Source organism: Podarcis raffonei, chromosome 2 (genome assembly GCF_027172205.1).
Source record: "Podarcis raffonei isolate rPodRaf1 chromosome 2, rPodRaf1.pri, whole genome shotgun sequence".
NCBI classification, from domain to species: Eukaryota; Metazoa; Chordata; class Lepidosauria; order Squamata; family Lacertidae; genus Podarcis; species Podarcis raffonei.
In genome coordinates, this window is record NC_070603.1 from 81,896,255 (window position 1) to 81,916,562 (window position 20,308).

The 20,308-nt window shown below is 41.9% G+C and overlaps 1 protein-coding gene across 22 annotated transcripts in view; it reads left to right on the forward strand.

Moving 5' to 3' along the window:
* The window catches only part of CACNA1D (calcium voltage-gated channel subunit alpha1 D), a 185,439-nt gene that overhangs the window by 100,217 nt on the left and 64,914 nt on the right, over nucleotides 1-20,308 (forward strand). For 15 of the 22 annotated variants that reach the window (XM_053377825.1, XM_053377808.1, XM_053377809.1 and 12 more), the window contains 10 exons: nucleotides 5,817-5,977; nucleotides 6,673-6,898; nucleotides 7,073-7,280; nucleotides 11,755-11,875; nucleotides 12,257-12,371; nucleotides 13,627-13,696; nucleotides 14,395-14,464; nucleotides 16,100-16,241; nucleotides 16,743-16,872; nucleotides 20,169-20,228. In XM_053377825.1, coding sequence (XP_053233800.1) covers nucleotides 5,817-5,977; nucleotides 6,673-6,898; nucleotides 7,073-7,280; nucleotides 11,755-11,875; nucleotides 12,257-12,371; nucleotides 13,627-13,696; nucleotides 14,395-14,464; nucleotides 16,100-16,241; nucleotides 16,743-16,872; nucleotides 20,169-20,228 — 1,303 coding nt within the window. The remainder of the gene's footprint in view (nucleotides 1-5,816; nucleotides 5,978-6,672; nucleotides 6,899-7,072; nucleotides 7,281-11,754; nucleotides 11,876-12,256; nucleotides 12,372-13,626; nucleotides 13,697-14,394; nucleotides 14,465-16,099; nucleotides 16,242-16,742; nucleotides 16,873-20,168; nucleotides 20,229-20,308) is intronic. The other 7 variants (XM_053377807.1, XM_053377830.1, XM_053377816.1 and 4 more) reach the window with 1 other exon arrangement.

Here is a 20,308-nt window from a genome sequence, read left to right on the forward strand (position 1 = left end):
TGATCAGGTAATTAAACAAATAAGCAATAATGGCTTAAAGAACACAAAGAGCTGCCATATACCGAGTCCATTGGTCCATTAATCAAGCTCAGTATTGTCTGTATTATTATTGTTATCATCATCATCATCATCATCATCATCATCATCATTATTATTATTATAGCTTTCTAGAATTTCAGGCATGTTTTTCCCCAGCCCTATGTGGAGATACTAGTGATTGAACCTGTGACCTTTGAATTTGAAGTGGGTACTTTACCACTTCCCATTTACATGATTGGTCCTATAGAAATGGGATACCGTATTTTTCGCCCCATAGGACGCACCGCCCCATAGGACTCACCTAGTTTTTTAGGGGGGGAAATAAAGAAAAAAAATTATTCCCCCCCCAGGCGCGGGGCAGGCGCGGGGGAAGCCCAAGCTTCCCCCGACCCCAGCCCGCAGAACAGGCTGCCGCCCCAAGCCTTGCGCGCCCAGCGGGACCTCCCGCCGGGCATGCGAGGCTTGCGGACATCTGCCCGAAGCAGGGGGGGGCTCCGCAGCTCGCCCCCTGCTTCGGGATACAGGCTGCCACCCCAAGCCTTGTGGGCGAGGCTTGCCAACATCTGCCTGAAGCAGGGGGCGGGCTCCGCAGCTCGCCCCATGCTTCGGGCTGCTGGCTGCCGCCCCAAGCCTTGCGCGTCCGGTGGGGCCTCCCGCCGGGCGCGCGAGGCTTGCCGACATCTGCCCGAAGCAGGGGGCGGGCTCCGCAGCTCACCCCTGCTTCGGGATGCAGGCTGCCGCCCCAAGCCTTGCGTGCAAGGCTTGCCGATATCTCCCCGAAGCAGGGGGTGGGCTCCGCAGCTCGCCCCCCGCTTCGGGATGCAGGCTGCCGCCCCATGCCTTGCGCGCAAGGCTTGCCGACATCTGCCAGAAGCAGGGGGCGGGCTCCGCAGCTCGCCCCCTGCTTCGGGATGCAGGCTGCCGCCCCAAGCCTTGCGCACAAGGCTTGCTGACATCTGTCCGAAGCAGGGGGCGGGCTCCGCAGCTCGCCCCCTGCTTCGGGATGCAGGCTGCCACCCCAAGCCTTGCGCACAAGGCTTGCTGACATCTGTCCGAAGCAGGGGGCGGGCTCCGCAGCTCGCCCCCTGCTTCGGGATGCAGGCAGCCACCCCAAGCCTTGCGCGCCCGGTGGGACCTCCCGCCGGGCGCGCAAGGCTTGCCGACATCTGCCCAAAGCAGGGGGCGGGCTCCGCAGCTCGCCCCATGCTTCGGGCTGCAGGCTGCCGCCCGCAAGCCTTGCGCGCCCAGCGGGGCCTCCCGCCGGACGCGTGAGGCTTGCGGATAGCTTCCTGAAGCCTGGAGAGCGAGAGGGGTCGGTGCGCACCGACGCCTCTCGCTCTCCAGGCTTCAGCGAAAGCCTGCATTCGCCCCATAGGACGCACACATGTTTCCCCTTCATTTTTGGAGGGGAAAAAGTGCGTCCTATAGGGCGAAAAATACGGTAGTTTTTAAAATTCAGCATGTGGAGCACAAGAGAGCAGGTCCCTGCTCTGAGGAGCTTCCGATTTAAAGTTGACAAAAGGAAACAGCAGAGGAAGGGAATGCAAATGGAGGGGGGGAGTAACAAGAAAAGAATATGCAGCTGTTTTAGTTTCACGTGCTGAGGTTTGGATACATGATAAGTAATGAAACAATCTTAACCTTATCGTGCGGTACTCTGCTTTTGTGCAACTTTTAATTGCTTTTTTAGCCACCTGAGTTGCTTTATATGAGGAAGGCAGAGTCTATTACAGTGGTACCTCGGGTTACATACGCTTCAGGTTACAGACTCCGCTAACCCAGAAATATTACATTGGGTTAAGAACTTTGCTTCAGGATGAGAACAGAAATCGTGCTCCGGCGGCGCGGCGGCAGCAGGAGGTCCCATTAGCTAAAGTGGTGCTTCCGGTTAAGAACAGGTTAAGAACAGTTTCGGGTTAAGAACGGACCTCCAGAATGAATTAAGTACTTAACCCGAGGGTCCACTGTACAGTGGAACCTCGGGTTACGTTACCCTCGGGTAACGTAAACTTCGGGTTGTAAAAACGGCAAACCCAAAAGTGTTTCGCTGCATGCGCAGAAGCGGTCTCTCCATTTGCAAAAACTTTGGGATATGGCTGGACCTCCGGAATGGATCCCGTTCGCGACCGGAGGTACCACTGTATTGTTACTATTAATGATAATTATGCATCTGATGTGGCTTCTTCCTCCGCCTCAAATCTACTAGCCTTTAGATCAATGTGAACTCTTCCACCCCTCCACTTACCCTTCCACTGACTTTTTCAGCATTCCTGAAATGTGTTTCATGAATGGGCAGAATAGATTCTCCCCCAACCCAATAAAAAATATCTATTTTGAATGACTAAATCTTCTAGGCATGCTTCAGAGTTCACTCTGTTCATTCAACTTGCATATAGTTGACTTGGCTGAAATATTTTTTTGTGGGGGATTTTTTGTACGGTTTTTGGATATATATGGTTAAAATCTATTTGGGCTGATAACTGTCATCAGAGTAGGAAAAAAATGTTGCTATTAATTTTCTATACTACCCTTCATCCGAGGATCACAGGATGGTTTACAATATGAAAACAGAAAACTACATTCCATAGTAGCAAGCAAAAACAATACCCACCCACCCCCTCCCCACAACACAGTTTAAAAGGCCATAGATTGTTCAACTAGCCGAAGGCCTGGAAGAAGAGAAATGTTTTGCCTGGCACCTACAGATGTGTAATGAAAGTGCCAGATCGGTCTCCCTGGGGAGAACATTCCACAAGCCACTGCAGAAAAGGCCGATTCTGGTGCTGCCACCATCCAGAACTCTCTTGGAGGAGGCACATGAAGAAGGGCCTCAGCTGATGATCACAGGGTCCAAGTCAGTTCATATGAGGAGAGGCAGTACTTGAAGTATTTTATGCCATATTCCAAGAATGCTGCTTTGTAATGTATCAGAATCACAACAAAAATATTTTTATTTCTTTTGAAATTCACCCATACAATATTAATGTCCCTTTTCTTTAGGCAGATATTTAGAAGCACAATAAAAAAAAATCAGTCATATTCTCAATATGGTATCTTGCTTTGTTTCTTAACTTTGCCTTTGTTCACACTAAAACCTAAGAATACAAATACAAGTAGCTTGTATTCTTTTCTAAAGTTTCTTACCTTTTGAGAAAGCTTTCCCCCCAAAATCTCAAGGTTGTTGTTTCCTTATCTGCTTCTCTTTCTATAATTTAATCAATCAGCTATACAACTAACTCTCTTAATCTTGAACTTAAAACTCTTAAAAACTATCAATACCGCATTCATTGGATTTTGGATTTCACCTGGTAGGAATCTTCGAAATGGTTTTTTTCCTTCCCTAGACTCAGCAGTGAAGAAAATGACAATAACTATGGTTATATATACAATGGTGGCTAGATGTATCTAAAGATCTATAGCTCAGGATTTCTAAAGCCATAAGAAGAATTCTATATTTTCCCGCTCACAGAAAATCTGCTGTCAGGGCTGAAAAATGCCCCAGTCCATGTGTGCTTACTGCACCTTCACTTCTTTCTTTAATATGGAGCCCTAGATGTTTTGCTTATGGCCACACAACTTCATGCATTTGGTAGACTTCAGTCTACCTAAACACCTGTTGTTACACCTGTTGGTTTTATTCAGTTTCATAACTTATTGGCGTATCTTAACCTTGCATGAGTAGTTGTTCTTGTACACGGTGGTATTTTTGGGGGTGAATAAAAGCCAAAGTAAACTGCGAAGTGTTCCACAATTGTAAATGGTACTTCCTGCAAAAAGGTGATTTTATGAAAGTAGACAGGTTTGCAAGGATGTGCGAGCTTAAGCATAAGGTAAAGGGACCCCTGACCATTAGGTCCAGTCGTGACCGACTCTGGGGTTTCGGCGCTCATCTCGCTTTATTGGCCGAGGGAGGCGGCGTATAGCTTCTGGGTCATGTGGCCAGCATGACTAAGCCGCTTCTGGTGAACCAGAGCAACGCACGGAAATGCTGTTTACCTTCCAGCTGGAGCGGTACCTATTTATCTACTTGCACTTTGACGTGCTTTCAAACTGCTAGGTTGGCCGGAGCAGGGACCAAGCAACGGGTGCTCACCCCGTCGCGGGGATTCGAACCACCTACCTTCTGATTGGCAAGTCCTAGGCTCTGTGGTTTAACCCACAGCGCCACCCGCGTCCCTTTTGAGCTTAAGCATAAGGAATGCTTTTTTGCAATACAGGGGTATCTCGGGTTACAAACACCTCGGGTTACAAACACTTTGGGTTACAGACTCTGCTAACGTGGAAGTAGTACCTTGGGTTAAGAACTTTACCTCAGAATGGGAACAGAAATCATGTGACGGTGGCACGGCGGCGGCAGCAGGCCGCATTAGCTAAAGTGGTACCTCAGGTTAAGAACGGTTTCAGGTTAAGAACGGACTTCTGAAACGAATTAAGTTCGTAACCATAGGTACCACTGTAGTCTTGAAGCTGCCACCATCTTCCTGCCACCATCCTAGAGGGATAGGGATTGGTGTGAATTGCATGGAAACCTTGGTTCTTCTAACCCTGCTTCCTCACTGGCAAATTCTAATAGGCCCTGTGGTCCCAGCATATACCTTCTTCATCCTAGTCAGCTTTAGCACTTCCTCTGAAGACTGGTATAGTTGATTACCAAAGATCTGGAGTGGCCATAATATTGTGATATGAATAATGTGTTTGTGATCTTTCCTCACCATCAGATGTAAATACAACATACATTCACATTCAAGGCGTAGCTGTGACAGTTTATGTTCATTTGACTCCCAAAGATTAGCAGCACACCATAGTCCTTGGAGGTTTTTATTTGCTCTTACGTCAAATGTAGCATATTTCCAAAATATTTTAAATGTATTGGAAACCTCATGAAATGCCAGTTTTTATAAGACAGGGGACTAAGAGGTAGAATGTGGCAGCCACACATAAAGATGAAAAAGCTTTGTCATTAATGGCAACAATATGAGAGCAGCAAATCCTGACTCCATTTCATCTTCACATTTCTTCCTTTTTTTAAATCAAGTATAAATAGTATCCTTGACTTTGCCCCTAATTTTAACCTGAAACTAATTTTAAACTAATCCTGATTTGCATAATCTTTATTCAGACATGATTTTTTCCCTGTCTGATCCAGAGATCTCTATGTGAAGCAGTGGAATGTATACTGATTGCTGCTTGTTAGACTCTTAAAACATACAATAGTTGATATCCCCTCTTGAGGAGGTGGGAAAGGGGCATGAGATTCATTTTCCTGTTCCTAAAGTATATGATTGGTGCTGCCACGATCAATGGTAACAACCTTGTCTGTTCATTGCTGCAGAATCCACTGCCACAGCAGATGGGTGTAATGCTTGCTATGTAAACTGCTATCGAAGACTGTTCAGAAACTTCTGTTGACCAAGAACGTTTGTCAGAACGTTTATTGGATCAGACAGAATGGATCTGGATCCAACTCTGATACTGTAACCTGTAGCGGCTGCTTATTTGTTTCTGAGATTGGTTCAAAGTGATGGTTCTCACTTTTAAAGCCTTAAACACCCTGGGACCAAAGTGTGTTAAGAATTGTCTACACCTGTCACATCTACCGGGTCCTTGAGATAAATCTGCCGGGTGTCTGCTATATCCCCCAACTAACTGAGTTATGGCACATGGGCACGAGAGCAGGGTTCTTTCTGTGGTTTTGTTGCACCTAGAAAAAAATTCCTCAAGCCTAATTTTTGTGGTTTTATTCTGTGTTGTAATATGTCTGCTGTTTTATATTTTAGTCGGCGTTGGCGTCGATGGAACCGATTCAATAGAAGAAGATGCAGAGCTGCTGTCAAATCTGTTTCGTTTTATTGGTTAGTTATTGTACTGGTCTTCCTGAACACATTAACTATCTCATCTGAGCATTACAACCAGCCTGATTGGTTGACACAGATACAAGGTAAAATGAAAGTTTTATTCATTCAGTAACAAATAGAATACTGTTATAGACTTAATACAAAGCCGTTTATTTATTTAGCATTTTGTAGACATTCTGGGTTGTTTAAGCTTTGCGAAAAAGAACAATGGGAAGGTATAAGCAAATTTTTAGCCCCATGTAGTCAGTTGCAGCTAGAGTTTATCCAGGTTAGATGGATTGCAATCCACAGCTTAGATGGATTGCAATCTAGGCTAATTTGAACTTGCAGTTTACTGTAGTCAAATGGATTGTGGACTATAACTGTGTGCTGTTATCAAGCACCTCTGGTCTGTGACACTGAGAGGTTTTTCTGGGTCTACTACAAAATTTGTACTAGGGTATTTGTACTCACACGATACAACAAAGCAGACACTGTATATGGCATACATCAGAATCCCACTAAACTTTGAATAATTTCTGTACTAAAGGTAAAACTGGTGTATTTTAAGAAGGAAATGAAAATTTGCTTTGAAATGCTATGAAGCAAACTCCTTTATTTCTGAGCTGTGGTTTGGTGGGGATAGGTTGCATCATCATAGCTTGAGAAGAATGTGGAGTGAAGGATTCTGTTTGCTCAAAGTGGTCAAAATAGAAACTGTCATTGTTTTCTGCAGAGCATATGAAACTGAATCAGAGGTGTAAAAACCAATATAATTTTCTGAATATTTCCCCTCTAGATATTGCTAACAAAGTTCTTCTGGCTTTATTCACCTGTGAAATGTTGGTAAAAATGTACAGTTTGGGCCTGCAGTCATACTTTGTATCCCTATTTAATCGTTTTGACTGCTTCGTGGTATGTGGCGGCATTGTTGAAACCATCTTGGTGGAGTTGGAAATTATGTCACCCCTTGGAATTTCAGTGTTCCGCTGTGTCCGTCTCCTCCGTATTTTTAAAGTAACCAGGTAAGATCAAATTAAAGGCAATGAGCTTTTTTTTAAAAAAAAACCAGCAACAACAACAACTTACTGCTGAGTTCTACTGACACTTGTATGATCCGCAGCTCTTTTGTAATATTTCATCACGCACTGTTCTTTTACGGTTTTTTTTTTGGTTAACACACGCATTTTAATTTGTAGGCACTGGACATCCCTGAGCAACTTGGTAGCATCCTTGTTAAACTCAATGAAGTCCATTGCTTCACTGTTGCTTCTGCTTTTCCTCTTCATCATAATCTTCTCATTGCTTGGAATGCAGCTGTTTGGAGGCAAATTTAATTTTGATGAAACTCAAACAAAACGGAGCACCTTCGATAATTTCCCACAAGCTCTTTTAACTGTATTCCAGGTAACTTTCTTTCACCCACTATAAAACATTTTATCTTTGAACAACAAAAACTGTCTAAATAATCCTGTCTCCTAAAAAATAAAAATAAAAATCACTACCACAACTACTATTAATTCTGTTTGTGTTAAATAGCATTCTGCTCATTAAAGTCAATATTCTGGTAATTTTGCATCATTTTGTACCATTTGTTCATATCATGTATTCTATCTATCCAGCATAGCTTTTATGTTAACGTCATTAATATTAAGTTGTCTTTGTTCATCCAAAATATAAGAAATGTAAAGTCATTTAATGTAAAAAAAAAAATCTTCCCTTATATTTATCTGTCTTTTTTAAAAAAAACAAAATGTTTGCATATCACATGTTTGAAGCTGTATATTGGTAAATTATCTCAATCTTGTTCTACAGTCCAAAGGTGCAGGTGTTATGGATTTGCACATACAAGAAAGTATATTTATTTGATTTTTGTCCTTCCCCCCTCAAAACCCCACAAAAATCCAGTGTTGGAGGAAAGGCTGATTTTGAAATTTGGGTAACTTTTAAAAGAAACACTGGGAAAAGAGATAGACAGAGAGACAGAAATATGCAGGAAGAGTTACCTGCTTTTCAAGTTGCTTGCTTTAATTTCTATACTGCTTAATATATTTAAAAAATATATAAGTGGTGTACAAGAAACTGAAGCAACAACAGGCAACTTAAACAAAATATTACAGAAATATACACTTATATATAAAATTTTACATTAATGCAAAGTTACTAATAGATAACGCGGGTGGCGCTGTGGGTAAAACCTCAGTGCCTAGGACTTGCCGATCGTATGGTCGGCGGTTCGAATCCCCGCGGCGGGGTGAGCTCCCGTCGTTCGGTCCCAGCTCCTGCCCACCTAGCAGTTCGAAAGCACTCTTAAGTGCAAGTAGGTAAATAGGTACCGCTTTATAGCGGGAAGGTAAACGGCGTTTCCGTGTGCTGCGCTGGCTCGCCAGCTGCAGCTTCGTCACACTGGCTACGTGACCCGGAAGTGTCTTCGGACGGCGCCGGCTCACAGCCTCTAGAGCGAGATGAGCACGCAACCCTAGAGTCGGACACGACTGGCCCGTATGGGCAGGGGTACCTTTACCTTTACCTTTACTAATAGATATAAATGTTAAAACTAATAGATATAAATGTTAAAACAATGAAGAAGGAAACAAAGAACCACTAATTCACACATGCCCTCAAATGTAAGTTAAGGGCTAACTAGATTGTAGCCATTAATGTTAGTGGCAAATTATTGTAATTAAAACAAAACAAAAGCCCTAAAACCAGACAACCCTTAGTTTCCTCTTATTTATCTACCTGTAGTGCCCAAGTGCAGTAGTCCCTGCACTACTGGGATATCTTCCAGACTTGGCACAACCGGTATATTTCTTGGTGTTCATTTGCTGTTGCTACAAATCATGCAGCCCAGTCCTAGGCAAGTTTACTTACAGTGCAAGACCAAGAAAATTCCATTTGGTATACAGTGGTACCTTGGGTTAGAGACGCTTCAGGTTACAGACGCTTTAGGTTACAAACTCCGCTAACCCAGAAATACTACCTCGGGTTAAGAACTGCTTCAGGATGAGAAAAGAAATTGTGCGGTGGTGGCAGCGGGAGGCCCCATTAGCTAAAGTGGTGCTTCAGGTTAAGAACAGTTTCAGGTTAAGCACAGACCTCTGGAACGAATTAAGTTCTTAACCCGAGGTACCACTGTATATAAATAGGATTGCAGCCTTAGTTGAAGATGTTTCAGAGAGCAATGTTTGCTAGGTTTAGTGTCAGCATTAGTAACTTTTGGAGCATAGGTGCATAAATGAGGACACTGATGCTTCTGTGGCTGCTTCCAACTCTTTAATCTGGAAAGTAAAAACAGACAGTGCATCCATTCAGACATTATTAATTACATGCATTTTATACAACAGAGATTAGTTTTCATGTGTGTGGGGGGGAAACAATAGTGAAGTGGCCTTGAGGTGAGGCTGTACATGTATTATCTGTTTGTAGTCATTCTCGCGTTCATGCTGAAGCACATTTACAAAATACTAGATCCCACTTGATTCTGGAGTTAAGTATTCTGTTAACTCGGGATCTGTCTTACGCATTTTTCCTAGTGCTTTTCTGTTCTTATAATTTTAAGGTGCACGTTGGGCCCTTGCCTGGACAGATTTGTGAGCTTGCTAACAGTAGTTCCCTACCCTCCAATTAATTTCTGCAGCTCGTAAGTTTGGCAGCATGGGAGGTGGTGGTACCTGGTCAGTGAAGAGGTGGAGTGACTGTTCCTTCTGTTACAAAGAGGAAAGCTTCTGACCTCCTTGTGACTGCTTCAAGGAGGGAAGTGGCAGTGCAGAAACCTGATGCTTGTTCATGTAATACTATACCATAGCTTAGCATCATGTCTGGATGCAGTGTTACTATAGCGTTCAGTAAAAAGTTTGGTGTCTGCTTGGCTGTGCACTGTGCACTGTGTGTCTACATTGTTTATTTAAAGGAGTTTCAAAGCTGGTTTAATGGTAATTGCTTTTGGGAATTATAGTTTTCTATAGGGACTGGTATCCAGTGTCTCCTTCCTCTCCTGCCTCCAGAGCAGGAGGATACCTCAGCCCCCCCAGAAGCAGATGTGGGCATGCAGAGTGCTGTATGCGGGAGGAGAGGAAGGAGAAGTCCTGTTGTGAGTGGAAGTCATTTCCGCTAGCAGATGGGCACAACTGGATATCACCCAGTGTTATTCAAGAACAAACCTACAATGTCTGTATAAAACTATAGTTCCTAGGGCTCTTTGAGCCAAGCTATGACAAACCATATTTGAAACCATATTCAGACTGTTTTCCATTCATATTATGGATGTACCCAGATGAAATATGTGCAAGCTAGCTGATTAGGTGCTGAATTATCTCAATAAAACATCAAAGGGAATAAACCTGGAGACATTTTGATTAGAGTTTTGTACTCTGCATTGCTTCAGAAACAGCAAAAAGTTACTGTTTTTTAAAATTCTCAGTTAAATGATCATTTGCAGAATCTTGGTGGTTTAATAAAGATTATCACATTGCATTCCCTTGATCATTTTCAGTTGTATCAAGCGCTGCTGTTCTGCTTGTGCAATAGAAATCCCCCCTTTTCACAACTCCTTTATCCTGCGGCTCCCTGTGCACCCTTGAAATCTGGTTCAGAGGTGGCTTTTTTAGGTGTCTGCAGGTGCTTTTGGTTGTGCCAAGAAAACAATGAGCTTGGATGCATGAATGACGAATGATTTCAGTCTCTGGATTGTTACATCTACAGCCAGTCTTGGGGCTAGCTCAGCCAATACATTTCTCGTCCGTTTAAGTCATCCTAAACATTGCTAATAGGTTCAAAGTGAACCAAGGGATCTCTTTGCTAATTGCAACTTTGAATATTAGAGTTTCTTTTTCTAGCAGTTACCCAGTTAAGAGCTGGTTGTCTGTCTGTTTCCCCAGGCTAGGAAGATTGGAGCTTGGAAGAGAGCTTTTACTTGCATAGGAGCTGGAGGCTCCACCCCTTCCTGGTCTCACCCAGGCTTTGATCCAAGCAGGTGTTTTCATGCACTTCTCCCTAATAGCCTAATGTGTAGCTTGCTGGGTACTTTGGTGATGGCCTTGAAGTTGCTGCCTTACTCACTATTCCCTCTGCTCCTGTGGCCTTGAGACAGCTGGCATGGCAGCCTCCTGGCCCAGGGTACAAGGTAGGGATGTCCAGAGTAAATGTCTAGTCAGAGTCGTTCCCAGTGTGGAGATCTGCAGAAGGGTCTTGCTCTCCTTAGTTCTCATCTGAGGAAGTGAGAGATAAGGTCTGGACAGAGTGGAGCCCTGACACTGGTGTATCTCTAGTGAACCAGGTAGTCTCCTGTTAAAGTTTCATCTCAGCCACATATTCACTTTGTGGACTTAAGAGAATCTACCATTCTCTCTGCATCAGGCCATACATATCCTGTTTGCAATATGGGGATGATCATTCTATATTATTTTATATAGCTGTTGCAAGAATTGTTAAGGTAGTGTATGTGAAGAGCTTTAAGCACTTGAAATTCTCTAAATAAATTATGAGTATTAATGCTAGGTCCATGTGCTACATTTGTATATGTGATCGTGTACTCAAGGATAGGTGGGATAATTTGTGCAGATAACGAATGTCATGTCAGAAATCTCCCTAAATGTTCACATAGGCAACAATTTCAGCAGTCCTTTTAGAAAAGTAATTCTCGAAAACCCTAAATGCAATGTATTGGCAAAGGCTTTGGTAGATCTAAAGCTCCATCGCCAAAACAGTATGTCCTTATTTTATAGTAGTATAAAGCAATGCATAAGAGAAGTGGTTAGAATGTTGTTAATCATATAAGTACAGCTAATGGAGTATTTTTTCTATGCTGTGAACTGAAGCAGAAACATAATTGATTTTTAATGTTCTGTGTTCACTCATTAATAAAGAATCAATTTCTTAGATTCTAACAGGTGAAGACTGGAATGCCGTAATGTATGATGGTATTATGGCCTATGGAGGCCCATCATCATCAGGAATGGTAGTCTGCATATACTTCATTATCCTCTTCATCTGTGGTAACTGTATCCTTTCATTTTTAGAAATTAATCTTAATTCTGAAATATAAAGAACATTAATATAAAATACTTAAATCAGAGATTTCCGCATTCTGATCCCCCACTCTCAAAATTCAGAGTTCACAGGAGCAGGAATGCTGGGGATGGGGCTTGTGTGTGCATCCTCCCCATGGATGGTTTCAAGTGAATGTGTGAATTTGCTTTTTGCTACTACAGACTTGTAAACCAATGTAAGTGAGGCATGGGATTTACTTTTTAAAAAAAACCACCTATACTGGTTTGCTTATGCCCTCCACTGAATTTAGGAATATGGATTTCATGTTTCCCAGTTGGCAAAGGAACTAGGTTGCCATACCTATATAGTATCCTTAAAATGGTTTGAATTAGATATCTTGCTGAATGTCTTCTTGGCCATTGCGGTGGATAACCTGGCAGATGCTGAAAGTCTGAACACTGCTCAGAAAGAAGAAGCAGAGGAAAAGGAGAGGAAAAAGACTGCCAGGTACAGAAGAAATGGCACAGTACATGTGAAATCAGCTTTCTTGATTTCTCCTATGGTTCTTTTGTAAAGATCCTTAGAGAATCAGGGATACTGTAAGCACTTTGGAAAGCTGGTGTGAACTGAGGAGATCCTGTCCCTATTAAAACAGCACACTTATCATTACAAATAAGCATTAGACATGTCTTTTCAGTTCTGGAAATGGTCAGCTGGCAATGTTAAACTCTTGTTTAATGACTCCACCGTAGTCATTTAACTTGTGAGAATCTACTGTATATAAAATCACCATTACAATTTATCTTGAGTTATGCAAGAAGCTATGGGTTGTATCCTACAAAACCATTGTACTTGAGGAATGACTTCCGCAAGTGCAATGGAACTTTTCCTCCCTCCAATGCAGAGGGCACACAGCAGAAGGAGAGTGAGGGAAAGTTCCCTTGGGCTAGAGAAGTTATTCCTCATGCGCAATGACTTAGTTGGATTCAACACAACATTGTTGTTTTAAAGACTGAGTATTCAACGGTTCATGATGGTGGCGGAACAAGGACCGAAAATAGAATTTTATTGTAGTCATCAGGTCAGCTTGTAGAGTGAGTTCCAAGGTGGAGATTGCAGGCTTAATATGTCCTTCCCAGGGGTTACCAACATTACCAGACTGCAGTACCAGCTAGGGACTTATTCAGCCTGAAGTCAACATCTTGGAAGTGAATCTATAAGCTGACCTCTTGGGTATACCAACAGCCTAATTTTTATGCTACTTTTTAATTTTAAACCCCCCCCCCCCCATGCTTTGTGTAATATCTTGCCTGCTGACGAATTGTTGGGAACTCTAAAGCTTCCTAAGCTTTTTGTAACATTTTGGCTGCTCCCAATAAAGGTATTGCCTGGCTGTAGATTTTGGAATTTTAACTTAATGATATTGTTTCTACCTGGAAGATAGGAAATGCACTCCCTCATGTGTGAAGACATCCACATTGTACCTGCTTCAGTAAGCCATAATTGAAAGCCTAATTACTGCCATGTGTACAGACAGTAAAATATGCACATATGCTATCTGAGTAGCAGATAAAACATTTCCAGTGGCAGCAGTGTTGCACTTGCTGGGACAGAGGAGGGGCGCAGTCAGGCAGTGGTGAGGTTGGGAAAGCTTTGGTTTGGCTGCAGCTATGCAGATGCCTAGCTTGGCAATTGACTTTTTTCACAGCTACCACACATGAGCTCCTTTATTTTCCCAACCCCCTTCTTTTCTTCCTTGTAGAAAAGAGAGTTTGGATACTAAAAAGGGGGACAAACCAGAAGGTGAACAAAAGAAGGGCAAGGATGCTAAGGTACCTTATTTCTTTTCACTTCTGTGGGCTATATATTCTTTAAATGTACAGACACCTGCCAATACTCCAAGCTGACAGGTCTCCAACTGTGCTTGTGGTTGTACCTCATGTGGGTTGCCAAGTTCTTAGAATGCACTGAGTCCTCTCATATGCTGGGTGCCTATGGCTTTTTTGTATCAAGCCTCAAGGCCACAAGCAATAGGATTTTCTGCCCAGACGCTTGCATCGACTGTCCCCAAATTTCCTCTACTCTGTGTGTGTGTTTAGAGACGCAAATTAGATAATATTTGCAACTTGTCTATTTATGATCTGCTAGATTTTATTGGACAGTATCATTAAAATAATAGATGGAGTAGAAGGTTTATTTTCTAATATATTTGATTTTTAATTGTGTATTTATACTTGGTTTACTGAAAGAGTAACAATTTGAGTTAATGTAAATCATTGGAATGCTGACCTCTGACCTATCCCAAGCTGCATGGGCTCTTTATGAGACAATCCAGCTGTAAGCACATTTTTTACTGCTTATTTCTCCAACCAGAATTATTGAATTAATTAAAAATTGTAAAGTGTTGGGATTGGGGTGGGGCTGCTTTGTGGAGGGCAGAACAGGAAAAAGAGTGGCTTGGTTTAGCGTGTTGCATTAGTTTACATCTTCCATTTACCTTTCTTCTGAAGTGTTTTTGTTCTTGTAATAGGTTACCATAAATGAATACGGAGAAGGGGAAGATGAAGACAAAGATCCCTACCCACCCTGCGATGTTCCAGGTACTAATGCACTTAACATATACCGAGAGAAAAAATATTGGGTCAAGTGTACTACATGCTATTTATTAATACGACTAAAAAGAAACAGTATGGATTTCACACATTTCAGCAATTATGAAATACTAGCAGGGAATTCCTGGTGCTCCCCAGGATTTTTTGGAAACCAAAAATATATTGTGGTTTTTAAATGGATGGTATTTATGAGTTTGGATTTGTCACGCCAAAAATTGGGTGAAGTCATGCCAAAGTCACAATTTGGTCTGCCATCTTGATTCAAAATGGCACCTGGCATCCAAACATAGATGAAGACTGTCGCCCTCACCTTGGGAACCCTCATGACAAGTTGGCAATGATCAGAGGCGGTATCTGGAGGCCTAACATCAACAAAAATTCCCACCCCCATCTCAGGAACCATTATTCTGAGTTTGGCAACGCTATCTCGAGAGGCATCAGAATACATAGAAAACAGACAAATGGACAAACCATGTTCCAAACTAAGTAATGGACACAGGTTGAGGCAGTTACAGTGATGACTTAAAATAAAAATAAAAAAATCTAGAAGTTGTTCACTTTCCTACTCTTGGGCAATGTGCTTTCACTTGAATAAGGGCAGTTTCTGTTTCCTGCTGCAGCCCCCTCAACAGAGGGCACACTGTCCCTGACTCTTCAGAGAGGGTTTTCAAGGGCATGTGGGCTGGCTACATGAGAGTGCGGGAAAGAGAAAATCCTTGGCTGAGTGACATTTTTTCTCACGCAACGTTCGACTTGTGGTCTCTTCCAACTCTATGATTCTATGATTCTATGACTCCAAGCCTGTATCTCCTGCATGGGAGCACACCTCTAGATAGATTAAAACATGCAAAGAATAGTACCACAGCTACTGCAGCTGCGTTAAGGTGTGCTCACCATCATAGCAAGGCCACCACTCCCACCTATTACTTGCAGACAGGGCAGTATCACTGAAAAGTCACTGGCGGGAGTATCATGCAATAGTCAAAATGTTCTTGTGGCACATTTTCAGTGATCTGTGCAACCAAACAAAGGAGTTGGGACAAAAGCGTGTATTGTAGTTGCAGTCGCGTTGCATCTATGGAGAGCTTTACCAGTATTCCATGGGCGGAGTGGGGAAGGCAGTTTATTTACACCCTGACAGTTGAAAAAACTCGTTGCTTTGATTGTGTCAATAGGGCGTGATTTGACCTGCCTGACAGTGAATTTGTGAAAAGTGCACAGAACAGGAAGGGGAGCGGGCAGGCTAGAAAACATGCTCTCAGCTAGAAGCTGCAGACAAGAATTTAAAATTGACGCACTGTTTTTCATTGTAATAACTTATATTTGGGAACATAAAGGAGAGCCCTGTCAAAAGCCCATCTAGGCCAGCATCTCACAGCGGCCAACAACATGCCTCAAATGCAGGACCTGAGTACAATAGCCCTCTTCCCTTCGGCAACTGGTATTTAGAGACGCATGCCTCTCAGAGTGGAAGTTGCAACTATAATGATGGGAACGGCAGGAATGACCTTATATTAACTAGCATTTGTTTTAAATATCTAGTAGCTATAACCTATTTCCAATATTTTTTTCTAGTATTACATATTTTGTATATACATATTAAAGAAAGTAATTAATTTGAAGTAGGTGAAGAGGAAGAGGAAGAGGAAGAACCTGAAGTGCCAGCTGGCCCCCGACCCCGAAGAATATCTGAACTGAATATGAAGGAAAAGATGACACCAATTCCTGAAGGAAGCTCCTTCTTTATTTTCAGCAATACAAACCCGTAAATAACCGTTTTATGTATATCCCTTGAATTGTTTGTTATTAAATAGTACTACCACATTGAGGCTTCCGTATAAAATAGCAACACTTTTTTCTGGTTTCAACAAAAAAAGGCAATAGAATGACAATACAAAGCTGTTTTTCAGATGTGTGATTTCTTTGCAAACCAAACTTCTAGTAGGTTGTTTAAATGATTATGTATTACTTGAATAACATGGTCTAAATAGCAGCTATATCCAAATGTTGTTGTTTTTTTTAATATCGTCCAAGTTATAAAATTTGGCCACTTTCCATAAGATACTCACATATGCTGTCCTATATGATACATATAAGTGTACATTTTCCAGAATTACTAGTGCAGTTAACAAGACAACGTGGCTACTTTCCAGATTAACAACTTTTTTAAAAAATAAAGCTCTGCGGTTGCTTAGTTTTAAGCTTCAGGAGCAGTTAACCTCCCACTTGTAATGACATTGTTCTGTTTTGTCATTCTTTTCTTCAGGATTCGAGTGGGATGTCACAGGCTGATCAACCACCACATTTTCACCAACCTCATCCTTGTCTTCATCATGCTTAGCAGTGCTTCCCTTGCAGCAGAAGATCCAATTCGCAGTCATTCTTTTCGCAACAACGTAAGAAAAAACAGACTCCCCAAAAGAGTTGCATGCTACATCGTCTTTAAAATGGTCCCTTCGGAATGGGAGCAAACCATGAATATAATAGATCGGTACATAAGCGTAGCTTTTTGAAATTAAGCAGCATGTGGGTATTTTCTTAAGATTCAACAGGATGTTGGAACCAACTTGGAGATTACAAAAATAGTGCAGAGATTTGTTGTGGTTGGAGCCTGGAGTCATAGAGTAGCCTCAGTTGTTGTTTTTGTTTTTACAGTGAAGGGGTCTTCATTAGCTCAGTTACAACACTAATAATATTCAGGATGTAGAAATTCCTAGTTGGGTATTGGAAATGTTCTTTGTTTGAAACCGTGCAGACCCGCTGCTGGTCAGCATGAAACAGCATTGAGCTAGATGGACCAGTATTGAGCTAGATGGCAGTAGCATATGATGTGGTGTGGTAGTGGCACTCTCCTGACAGCTGAGCCCTGTTGCTTCCAGGGAAGGAAAGGGATGAGGCAATGGGGAGGCTGCTATGGTGCAAACTCACTGGCAGTAGTACCAGCGTAGCTCTGCTATTGCGTTTGCACAGTACTGACCTCTCCACTGCCTTGCCCCTCCCCCTCCTTCCTAGTTTGCAGCCTCCACACCATGTTGTCCGCTCCCTTGACCTCAACATTAGAAAATGAAATGGGACAAGCATATGAAAACTGCAGTCTGCAATACAACTACACATAGATTTTACTTCTATTTAAAGTGGGTGTATAATATGCTGTATGCAACTCTCATGTACAAATGCTGCTATAAATATTGTCTATAGTGTTCATTTTTTATTTCTAAAATAAAAAAGGCATATTCTACAAAACAATAAATGCTACAAAAAGGCAATTTCAAATCAAGGGTGCATTTGTATGTTACCTATTTATTCAATTTATTACGTGCCCTTTAGCATAAGGTCCCAGGGTTGGTCACCACAATTTAAAATACAATATTAAAACAGTATAAACAAACTACTATTGCCAGAATAGGGTGGGTCCTAAAAATACATATCCCAGGTGTCAAAAGGCCTGGGGAAAGAGGTGCATCTTCAGCATATGATGGAAACTGCATAATGAAAATGCCACACACCTCTGTGGGGAAGAAATTCCATAATTTGGAGCTGCCACAGAGAAGGAACTTCTGAGGGTCATGGAACTACCAAGAGGACCCTCTCTGCTCATCTTAACACCCAAGGGGGTCTGTAGGGAAGGGGACGGTCTTCCAGATATTTGGGACCTGAGACCATCTCCTGTTTTTGGAGGTGAGCAGTTTATACTTTTTTATATATTTGTGGCAGAAATATTTGGTCAAGTGATGAAAGGGTGTTTCTCCAGCTTTTAAAAGTATTTCTCATATATATATATATGAGAAACTCTCTCTCTCTCTCCCTATAGAGTTCCACATATATATTTTCTCACCTTCCATTTAAACATCAAAATAAATGAGAAAACCTCTCTAACACCTTTCTAGGAAAAACACTTATTCCTTTAAAAAAACTCACCTTAAAAATATTGTGTATGTATGCAGAGAAGAAAAAATCGTAGGTATGGCCCTGCCAACAGAAGGCATTGTTAGAATAATTGTACCCATTCAAGGTTGGTGTGATTTTATTACATGTAAGCACCAAGATCTTTAGTTGTAACAGTGTAATAGGTAGTGCCTATGAAGAAATGTTTTCTACACTAGATTTAAATCAGCTGCTATTATTTAGTTTAGCCCTTTGCCTGAAGTGGCAGACATCCCATCCCAGCATGCTTGGTATAAAGCTTTCTCATGTACAAGCTCAGTAGGGAGCTTCATGCGCAGAAGGTACAAGTGGTTACAGAGCTCCGCATGCAAGGCTGAATAGATGGTTGGTGCTGTCTGTTGTGATAGTGCTGATCATCTGTTTGGGGTGGGAATCTGAATCCGTTCTTCTACTCCCCTCATCCCCTTTTATGGACTGGAAGAGGGAACTTGTTGACTCCTCTTGTTTCCAAAGAGGTGAGTGGCATAGTGGCACAAGCCACATTTGTTGGATGGGTTGAGTTATGCTATTTATTACAGCCAAATTGTATATATGTCAAGGAAGCATCCCAAAGCTGAAACGAGCCTTCTTGGGTTTATAGGAAACTATGTTTGGGTATATAGATGTTAGGATGAATAAATAGCTCGTGAACACAAAATAGGAGAGTCTTTGCAAGCGGCATGAACTCTTGTTATTTCATATAGAAGAAATTGCTCAAATGTCTATCAGTCACACTTGCAACTTTGAGAAAATGTTGTTTTGAAGATAAATTCATGCTGTAACATGATGACATAACAACGCCTGATTGAAATGTTTTTAATTGGCAAAAATGGGTATCTTTTTTTCCATGGACACATCAGTGTACAGATATACTCTTAAAAGTTTGCCCTGTGATCTGTGCAAAAAGGACTCCGTGTGTTTAGAGAATTTCGGGAGGTTCTTCCAACCACATCAAGCTGGCTTAGTAATGTATTCTCATTCAGAATATTTGAATATTCAGTACTCTCTATACGATAAGAACCAAAACCTAAACAATGTAGAGATTGTTTCATTACTATGATTATATTATGTTCTGAGAAGAAGTTGCACCTGTTAATAATTTGTTTGCATTTCTTACAAGAACACTGTGATGACTAAAACATAATGGGTTGAATCCAAATGTCACTCCCAGGCTCTGAGAGCATCACTCAGGCAGAATTTTACTTGGTGTATGATCCTGCACCAGGGAGGTGACTTCTGCCGTTTCCCACTTCACCTGCATCCCACCAGCATTGTATCTCATGCCTGTCCAGGGGTGGGTGGAGGAGCGTTAGGAAATCCTAACCGTTAGGAACAGTGTAGGAGATGCTGCTGGAGTCTGTAGGGGGAGGGGGATATGCAGAATCCCTCACCATTTTCCCAGTGGGATCATCTGATGGACCAAAAGCCTTCCATGAATGGAATGAGCCTTCCCAACCGTCAAGGGCAAAAGTCTGGGTCCAATACAGTAATTGCTGTAAGGAAAACAATTTGTTTAAATTGCCAGGTGCCACCTGTACTTCGGGGGGACATTGAAAGATGAAGTGGTAACTTTAGAAGTAAATTAGGACAACTGTGAGGCAATTTTCAGTGAAACAAATAAATGTTGTTTGGTCATTGTACATCTATTTATTTCTCTAAATTTACACATGTTCCTAAAGTAGACATTTCTCTGTATGTGATCAAAGTTGTAAATTCTGGTAGTATTTGTAGATGAATTTCTTACTGTGGTACATGTTATGCTTTGCAGATACTTGGTTACTTTGACTATGCTTTCACAGCCATCTTTACTGTTGAAATCCTGTTAAAGGTAATTAACTGTTAATTGATCCTTGTTAACTCAGACACAGCTTTAGCAATAATGTTTGTAACTTTTTGTTTACCTTCCAG